Source organism: Trachurus japonicus, chromosome 13 (assembly GCF_045865225.1).
Source record: "Trachurus japonicus isolate A0001 chromosome 13, Traja_1.0".
In the NCBI taxonomy this organism is placed as follows: Eukaryota; Metazoa; Chordata; class Actinopteri; order Carangiformes; family Carangidae; genus Trachurus; species Trachurus japonicus.
The window spans coordinates 14,297,670-14,307,285 of NC_140919.1; the positions used below are offsets into that span (position 1 = coordinate 14,297,670).

Sequence of the window (9,616 nt, forward strand, 5' to 3'; positions counted from 1 at the left end):
AAAACAAATAAGTTGCATACTCGAAAAGAAGAGAGTAAAACTAAAAGTTATTCGCTCCCACCCCTCCTCTATAAATCAGTACATAATCTGCTTCCTCTCCATTAGCCTGTGTGAACATAAATGTACACATCTCCACAACTGCAACAATACCCAGACCACCTAGTAATATACTTACTACGGTATATTTCTTTTAAGGAGGATTAAATCTTTGTATTTCTTTGCATTTCAAACTTGTTGGTGACTTTACCTCCCCAGGGTGGACACCGCCCTGGCCCAGTGTTGGCAGGGATTGCCATCCAGCCCACCCTTGGATGAATGGATGGATATTTATGAGTTTGCTGAGGTAGGTAAATTTTCCATGGGTGAGTTCAAGTTTCTCTGTTGAAAAAACATCTGTATAATCTGTGTGACTGCTGGACTCGATAAATACAGTAGGCTACATGTGATTGTGTGATTAGATAATTCATCCAGTCAGGCTGGAAAGACCTGGCTATAGCCTAATGACCATGTGCTTCTCTTCTACTGTGTAAACTTGTTTTTTGTGAGGTATTAGCTGTTGTCAGTGTTGGTTTGTAAGCAATTTAGATTTTTGATACAGATGTGCTGATGAAAGGCTAGTGTGCAGGAGGTGGAGTAACATGGTGAACATTTCATGGAAATTGTCTGTGTTGTTTTTGTAGAGGGTGGGGGATATTATACAATATTTGCACCTGAGCCACTTACAACTGATGTCAACCTTCTGGCCCATAGTAGCTAATGGTAAGAGATACATGCTAATGTTCGCATGCCAACCTGTCAAGCAGACATTGGAGTTACTTTATTCTCCATCTTTATCTTGCCTGTTAGCATGCTACTGATTGCTAATTAGCTCTAAAGGCAAAGCACAGCTAAAGTTAATGATTTGTTGTATTAGTCCATAGACAAGCAACCACTGGTCAAAAATACATTTTCAAACTGGCTACAGCTGTCAGAAGGTAGAAACTTTCCATAGGTAGAGGATGGGATGGATTAAATTGACAGTTTTAAAGCTTTAAAACAACACCCAGTAGCCAGAATCACAAAGTCAGTTCAGAGCTGTATTTCAAAGTCATTATTTAATAAGACAATGTACAAAAATATTGGCGCTGATACAGCAGGCATAGCATTGTGGGAGGTGGTAGAACAACATTATAACAGTAAAATTAAGAAGTACTGGTAAACCACGAGTTGTGTCACCATTCAATTGAAAAGAATGTCCCTTCTGCAAATTACATACTTAAAATCAAAATCAATCTGCGTGAGAATCCCGAAGCAATATTTCTGTAGGTAACCAGTGCCACAAATGTTTGTTATGTATACAGAGCTAGTGGTCAGTCATCTGTAATATCAATGCTGTTTCATGAGCAATAACGTACGTTTTGGCACATGTCATCTTGGTGTTTCTACCACCAAGGCAATGATTTGGTCATATTTATGGTTACTATTAGCTCAATTAGTTGTACTGGTCCTAGCGGAAATGGGAAGAACAAAGCATGGTGACCAGTGCAAGCTTCTACACAAGGGGATTTTGAGGGCTAGTGTCAAGAATAGAAGAGAAGAGGGGGACCTTTTTAGAAAGTAATTAATTTCTAAAGCAGAGAATGTTTTACAATGAAAGGGGAGTTGTAGTTGACTGATAAGATGCTAAGAGGGTGTCGGGGGCTGCAGAGGTTATGGGTATCTTGTGGCTCAGTGATTTTACATGATCTGCCGGGGTCTTCCGTAGCTCATACCCTCCTGACTGGCTCCCTTATTGGAGCCCATCTGTAGGCCAATAACATTTTTGCCCGCCTTCATCTGTTCGTCGCTGAAATCTCGCTTGTTCTCAATCGCTTTCCTGCAACACATCATTGAAAAAAAAATGTCACCAGACAAGTCAAGCTATAAAACTTATCCTAATGGGGGTCAGTGAAATGGCGACTTACTTGAAGAACCAGTTAGGGTCTCCGTTGTATGTGCCTTCATCCTTGGTAACGGCAATGCTCCCCAGAGCTGAAAGGGTCCTCTGCACCGCTGCCAGGTCTTTACCTGTTCCAATACACATACAACCCTACAGTTACATTATGATGTCTCCATACTTGGGCATTGTCATCTCCAAGCAAATACGCTGAAATCTAAGTCAAGATTTATCTCCATCTTTAACTGTTTGAATGAGGAATGAGAGTGACCCACTGACCTTCCCAGAGGTCCACGGTCTGGAACATGTCGGTCTTGGTGACACCGTACTTCTCGGCAGCATTCAGGAACTGGGAGATCTGCTCCATTTGTTTGAAGGCCATGGGTGAGCTCTGGATCTTCTTGATGGGTTTGTCTCCAGCAAACAGACTGTTAATCAGCTCGCTCAGGATCTGGAAAGATGAGAAGACAAGACACACAACGAATTATAGTCTGAAAGCAAATTCTAGGAAAACAGTTCATCAAAAAGCAAAGTGTACTACTCACACATCCGTCTTTCAGCCAGGCCTGGAAACCCATCTTTCCGGGTTCTGGCTTTCCCACGCTGGAACCACACTGACGGGTAATCCACTCCACCAGGATCATCTCCAGCTCAGGGTCGTACTTGCTGTCAATTTTATCCTGGACCTGCCGGCTCATGCCGTAGGATGGACCTTTGTTAGCCATGTTGCCCTGAGGGATGAGTGTGAAACAGTGGATGATGGGGAGTGAAGAGGTTGAAGAGGAGGAAGAAGAGGAGGGACAAGCAGTGGAGGTAGACAGGAAAGTATGGCGGAGAGGAAAATAATGAAAGAAGGAGACAGTGGAAGACAAAAACATGTTAGGAAAAAATGGTCCACGGAGAGACTGAAAAAATGTGAGGAAGAGCAGTTTGGCCGTCACTGGTATCATCCTCATCCTCCTCCCTCTTGACAGTTTACTGCAACAGGACAGATGTTAGAAACTTACACTTTTGTGTAGTAACATCCCAGTACAATTACCTCTCTGTCCAAAACGATTCTTTATGGATACCTGAAGTGTTTATACTTCAATACATATTGGACATATCCTCCAAACATGCATATGTGTGTGACTAACTTAGATTAAGACATTTGTATATAGTCTAATTATTACACAGTCTATTTATATATTTTGTGTATATGCTGTCTGTATAGGACAAACACCAAAGCAACATTAACATCATGCATATCAAAAGCGTGTAAATAAGCGTAAATGCCCAGCGCTTCATTTGAACACCTGTCCCAGAACAGTAGCATTAACAGCGTTGCGTCTCCTAATGCACACCATTTAGCCCAATCCGGACCTGTGTCTGAGGCAAAGTGGTGTACAATGGGAGCTCTCTTTCAGCCCGATAATGTTTTTTGCATACTTAATCTTTTTACACACCGACACATTCACTCACACACACACACACACACACTTCCTTTTGGTCTCCGTCAGCACATACACACACATGACTGCCAGCAGGTTTTTTTTTCATTGGTTTTATGCGCCTGTATTGCCTTTGGGCCAACAGCCAAGTGAAAAAAAACCCATGTCAAGGTGCTGTCTGCACCATCCAACCTTTGCTGCCATCTTGATGTCAGGTCACTTCAACTTCCTGTTCCTGGAGAGGTTCAAAATGTTAAAGGTTAAAGCCAGGAGTTGACTGGAAGAGGCTCGTCTCTGGAGAATCTTATTATAGTGGAAAACAATAAACTTTTGTTTGACAACAATAGGCAACACTGTTTGCTTGTTTTTGTCTTTTTTTTCCAGTGGTTACTGGACATTTGCAACTGGCTGTATTATTCATTCCATAAAAGTCAAGTTGGGCCAAGACTGGACTGATCCACACTTAATGGATTTAAAACTAATATTATACAGTATGCTCTCAGGGAGCCACTGTGGTACATTTTAGTGCTTTTAAACATATATTTTTACAAACATACTTACAGTGAGTGGGGTACTTTTCAATGCAGTACTTAATTGTGGTGTTATTTTACCTTGTGGTTCTGCTAAATTAAACATTTGCATACTTGCCCCACCACCGTAAATAGATGCATACTGCATGTCTGCAATTTAGACTCTGCATGCCAACGGCATTAATGGATTCCTGCCCAGGAGTTGTCCGCACAGTGTCACCACCAGCTCTGTTTAATATTCTTTGCATTCCCTGTAGTCTTTTTCCAGACCGCAAGAAACCAAACACACATGCTGGGCAACACGCTCACTTATACTCAGCCACAAGTTCAGATACTATATTTTATCTTGGTCTGCCCCTCTCTCTCTCTCTCTCTCTCGCTCTGGCAAATACACAGACTTGTACCCCCTTGTTGTTCCCACTGACATGCGTCATTATATAATCATTATTACAGAGTAATGTTTGTCTGGTATGCTGTTAACTTTTCTTTTTTTCCATTGGCCTCCAGTCCTTAGCCTCATAAACTTCTCTGTAGACCACAATTGCAAATCACCCACACTACACTCTTTGTAGGGGAAGAAATAGAAGCAATGTTCACCACATTGTGCACTCACTGCCTTCTTGTGTCTTGTCCAGAGACAAGAAGAGAAGAGGAATTTTATTTCTCCCATAAGTTTTGTCTTGTATCGGTCTCTATGTGGACATTGCATGACAACCAAACAAAGATCACAATATTTTTGGAGGTTAAATGAGTCTGTTTGGGCCTGCTCTCTATTTCTGGTATTTATGTGTGTCCAGGGACCCGCTGTTATGCTTGGGACCCGGCCCAAGTCCAATAATTTAGGATTATCTGCTTAACAGCCTTCTGTGCACTCTGTCTGCTTTTCCTTAAATATTTAAAGTTCTTTTTAAATTTACATAAAAAATGAAAGTAAGCCGTAATCCTGAATTTTTGAGTGAATATGACCCACCTACAGTATCATGCAGAGAATGCTGCATTACCTTTACAACTATTGTTTCAGAATGAATCCTGAAACAAATCCTGCAGATACAACTTTAGCCATTGTATTAACAACAGCTGCTCTCGACTAGGACTGAAAGTATGTGATTAAAGATTCAACTAAAAATGTGATTGACCAATGAAATAAGTGGAAAAACCCCAACATTGAAAGTAGAAAGAAAAGAAAACTAAATAAAAAAGAAAATGCTTCATAAAAATCAAGACAAAAATAGGATAAAACCACAGTTTTCAAGTCTCTAAATTGCTTTATCCCACAAATATGACTTCATCACCTCCATCCCTTCTTCAATCCATCTCTCTCAGTTGTGTTTGTCTTCCTCTGTTTCTCTATTACCATGGTAAATCTGCCTAATGCCAGAACAGGAAACCAGTGAGAGGGCTGTGGCAACTGTGGCAGCCTGAGGGGATGTGGCGTCATGCGGCCTCGCCTGCTCTACAGTTAATCAGCAAACCACCATATAATGATTTGGTATGAATGCAGATGCTGGGGACTTAGTCACTGTGAATAATTGTATTCCTCAGTATGCTTTTATTAGAGGTTGGGATTTGGGATAAAGGAGCTAAAGCTTTGTTAGATTAAGCATCTTCTCTGAAGTTGAAACTCAGCAGACTTGATGTCAGTCGAGTCATCTGGCGTTCTGGACGTTCTCCCTGCTCACTGATGTTCTGCACTTTGATGATGTTCTCAGAGCACTTTTGTTACATGGCTCTGCTTCTTGCCAGCTGCACCGAAAACTGCTGCTCTGCCAGACGTTTACTAGCACAGAAAACCGCTGCCAAGAGCCTTCATGGTCCTGATTATTCTGACAAACTTTATAGCTGTCGTGTGTCTGGACGAATGTATTTCTGCTGCAGATAGTGCTGTCCGATTCAGCTCGGTACAGAGCCCCTGCACCGTGACATGGATGTGGTTGTTTCCTGGCGTGTAAACCACTGTGCCTCTGGGCTCTGCTGTGTTTATGTGCTGCCACAGGATTGGCAGTGCAGATAAGTGTTATCTGCTTCTGCTACTGCTGCTGCTTAGAAGTTGAACTGCCCACTGGTACTTCCTTTGTGCCACTGTTGGCCTGGTTTTCCTGGAACCACTTGATGCGCTGCCATCTTTGAAGATTTACTAGTTACCTTGAGTCGAACTATCACAGAATGCTTTTGCTGTTTACAGCAATTTTCTGTCAAGAGACATCCATTTTCACAAACAGGGGATGAAATTTTGGATGGACTTAAATGTCCCCTGTGGAGATATTCTCTTTCTGCATTTCTTTGTCGAGGCCTCTGCCTTTTTTAGAACGTTTTTTTTTTCCATATACCTGAGAGTGTCTTTATCTGCATCTGTATCTTCATTAGGAAGTGTGGTGTCCTTTCATGAGGTCATCCTTCCAACGCCCATGTATGGCAGTGGATCTTTTGCTTGTGCAAATAAAAGTTATGTTCACTGACTGAGATATGCAACACTGTCTGGCTCACCTCTCTGTCTCCTCCCCTTGCTTCACATGGAAAACATATTAACCCTCAAATAACATCTGAACCATATTAAGGACAAAGAACCCAACTGGAATGAGACCATTCTCTGTAAAAAAAAAATAAAAAATAAAATATATATACGTAATTGTGAAAAAACACACAAAAAAGTAGACTCCAGTGGTTTTTAAACGCTCATTAGTATCCTTTTGAACAAGTGAATAATACCTGTTGTATTATGTAACTCACAGTAACAGATACACCCACAACTGAGTACTGAGTGCAAGAAAACCCAAAGAGTATGATAACCAAATGACACAGAGGAGCAAGTTTTACATACGTTAAACAACCTTTGATATTAAATATACATGATGGTCAAGTGCAGATGCATCTTAACATAAATATTTGCAGACAGACCGTTCCTTTGATGACAATGCTCTCATTTTGAAATGACCACAACGCCTGCTGTTGTTGTTTTATATTCAAAGACTTGCTTTTTTTTTTTTTTTTACCATAAGATGCTACTACATAAGACCTCATGCTTTCAAAAGTCCTGAAGGCCCGTTGACGAGCCACAGGTGACTAGTCCCAAGTTCACCTCACAAGATTGACCCTGTGTGGTGAAGTAAAATTTAAAAAAAAGTATACTCACTGTGTGGAGGAATAGGTCAGTTCACTGCTGGCCACTAGTGCAGTTTGTGGGGTGAGCGTGGATGCTTGACTGAGTGTTTGTATATGCCTCCAAGGGACCTCCCTCTCAAAAATGCCGGCTTAAAAGGAGCAGATGAGGCAAGATGACTTCACTACAGTCTACAGAGAGAGAGAGAGAGAGAGAGAGAGAGGGAGGAGGGAGTGTGACGGAGGACTAGGAGGGCGGGGGAGAGAGAGAGAGAGTGAGAGAGAGGGGAAGGAAAAAAGGAAACTTCATCCCTAAAAGGGCATGGCCTTTCAGCAGCTCCCTCTCCCTGTCTGTGCGTCTCTTCCCCTCACGTTGAGTTAAAAAGCCCAGCCTTATTTGGGTAGAGCAGCTACTCCGCGTAGAGGAGGGAGAAGCGGTGGCCAGGCACTGTTGGTTTGGTCAGCGGGAATTCTCCAAATACTTTCACCACATCCCTCAGCTCGGTCAAAATGGCCGAGAGATGGTGAAGGAGGAGGAGGAGGAGGAGGAGGAGAAGAAGGGAGGAGGGAGATGAGACTTGAAGAAAATGGAGAAAAAGGAGACATTGGGTGTGGAAAAGAGTTTAATGGAGTTGGTTCTGTCCAACGACATCGCAGAGAAGGTGGAAAATTGATTCTGTGTCTGTGGTTTACTGTAACACGATGAGGAAGGAAAGAAGTGAAGAGGAGGGAGGAGAGCAGAGGAAGGACAAGAAGGAAGGAAAGGAAAGGGCAGGAAGATGGAGAGAATAGGAGGAGTAGAGGACACAGAAGGGAAAGTGTGGACAAAGAGAAAGAAAAAACAGGAGGCAAAGTAGGGGGAATAAAGAAAAAGGAGAGGAGAGAGAAAGGTAGAGGGAGAAGGGATTGAGAGGAAAAAATGACAGAGGAGAGGAAGGAAAGTAGAGGCAGACACAAGAGGAACAGGAAGGACTGGAAGATAGACAGAGAAGGAGGAGTGAAAGAAAAAAGGGAAAGGAGAGAAGATGAAGGAGAGGAACAAAGAAAGAAGACGGGTGACAGAGTTAGATGAGAGGAGAGACAGTAGGAGAAGAGAGGATGGGAAGATGGATGGAGATAGGAGGAGGGAAAGTGTGGTCAAGGAGAGGAACTACTGTAAGAAGAGAGTGGGGTGATGAAAGGAATGAAAGAGGAGAGGAAGAAGGGATGGAGATGAAATGAGGAAGGGGAGGCGAGGAGAGGAGAGACAGTAGGAAAATGGAGAGAATTGGAGTGGGGGAAATGAGGGAGAGAAAAGGAGAAAGAGAAGGACAAGAAGATTGAGAGAATAGGAAGAGGAGGAAGGTGTTGGCTATGGCTAGGAGAGGAAAGACAGAAGATGAAGGAGAGGAACTAAGGAATGAGGGAAGAGGAAGAGGGGAGGAGAGGAAATGGAGGAAGGAAAGGAGAGGAGAGACAGTAGAAGAAGCGAGGGCAGGACAATGGAGAAAATCAAAGGAGTGGAGGAAAGGAGAGAAACAAAGAAAGAAGAGGGGGCATAGAGAAGAGAGTGGAGAAAGACAAGATGGAGGTGAGGGAATGAGGGAGAGAAGAGACTGGACAAGAAGATGGAGAAAATAGTGGAGAAAGCAGAAAGGAAAGTAGGGAGAGAGAGAGAGAAGAGAGAAAGAGAAGATGAACGGGATAAACACAGAAAGGAGAGGGATGAGGAGTGAGGAAAGGAGGAATGAGAGGATTAGAGAGGAGAGGAGGAAAGGACAGAAATGGATAAGAGTGAGGAGGAGTAGCAGCAAAGTCCTCATCATTCAGACAGAGAATTCCATGTAAGTCCTGGGTGTTGCATCCAGTGTGTGTGTGTGTGTGTGTGTGTGTGTGTGAGTGTGTGTGTGTGTGTGTGTGTGTGTGTGTGTGTGTGTGTGTGTGTGTGTGTGTGTGTGTGTGTGTGTGTGTGTGTGTGTGTGAACCCCCGCCACCTCCACATTCATCATGACATTTCCATCGCTTCCTATTCCATTACAGATGCTTTCTGGCTCGCTGCTCGCTGCTGTTTCAATATAAGAGGCGTTGAACGTACACTAACTTACACCAGCGGTTTCCTTACCTCAGTGGAAAGTTTGACGTTATATCACACTCGTGATGAGAAACCCATATGTGACCACACTTACTTTGGGGAGTGGCAGGCATCTCGTCTGCAAATGTAGCAGGCAGCCATTATATTAAAGGGACAGTAGTTGGCCCATTGCCATAATCCCAATAGTTTTAGGAGTAGGTTCATTGTCGGTGTAACGGCGGAGCAGAGCCGTGAGCTGCTCAGAGCTATACGCTACGGAGGCTAATGGGATTTCTTGGTTTCCCTCATCAAACTCAACAAACACACAATCCAACAGCTCCTAAACGATCTGGTGGACAAGTTGTGACCTGCACATTCACCACGCTATGAGATAATAACGGGACGTTTCGAGACAGAGTCGTTTTAGAGGTAAATTCATGCAAAACCGCTGATGAGCGTTCCTGTCAGGGGCAGTTTTTCAGCAAGCAGTCTCTGCATTTGCCTCGAAAACAACTCTGTCTTGTAACGTTCTGTTATTATCTCATAGCGTGGTGAATGCGCAGGTCACAACTTGTCCACCAGAGCATTTTGGAGT

At 43.1% G+C, this 9,616-nt stretch overlaps 1 protein-coding gene across 2 annotated transcripts; it reads right to left on the minus strand.

Moving 5' to 3' along the window:
• Positions 1 to 1,075: 1,075 nt before the first annotated feature.
• Positions 1,076 to 7,058, minus strand: tagln (transgelin). Of its 2 annotated transcripts, XM_085794902.1 has the most exons (6): positions 7,006 to 7,058; positions 3,538 to 3,580; positions 2,461 to 2,646; positions 2,195 to 2,366; positions 1,944 to 2,046; positions 1,076 to 1,855 (listed from the first exon to the last, which is right to left on the minus strand). In XM_085794902.1, exons 2-6 carry the CDS (start codon positions 3,547 to 3,549, stop codon positions 1,717 to 1,719), a joined length of 612 nt encoding a protein of 203 aa, XP_085651028.1. In that variant the 5' UTR covers positions 3,550 to 3,580; positions 7,006 to 7,058; the 3' UTR covers positions 1,076 to 1,716. The 2 variants fall into 2 exon arrangements, with proteins under 2 accessions (XP_085651028.1, XP_085651029.1); XM_085794903.1 differs by lacking the exon at positions 3,538 to 3,580.
• Between the last annotated feature and the right edge of the window lie 2,558 nt (positions 7,059 to 9,616).

What these genes read in the sequence shown, in the direction of transcription:
- tagln (XM_085794902.1), bottom strand. An exon ending in CCTGGCTGAAAGACGGATGT is followed by an intron (nt 2,367 to 2,460) that starts GTGAGTAGTACA and finishes TCATCTTTCCAG; the next exon opens with ATCCTGAGCGAGCTGATTAA. An exon ending in GACCCTAACTGGTTCTTCAA is followed by an intron (nt 1,856 to 1,943) that starts GTAAGTCGCCAT and finishes GATGTGTTGCAG; the next exon opens with GAAAGCGATTGAGAACAAGC.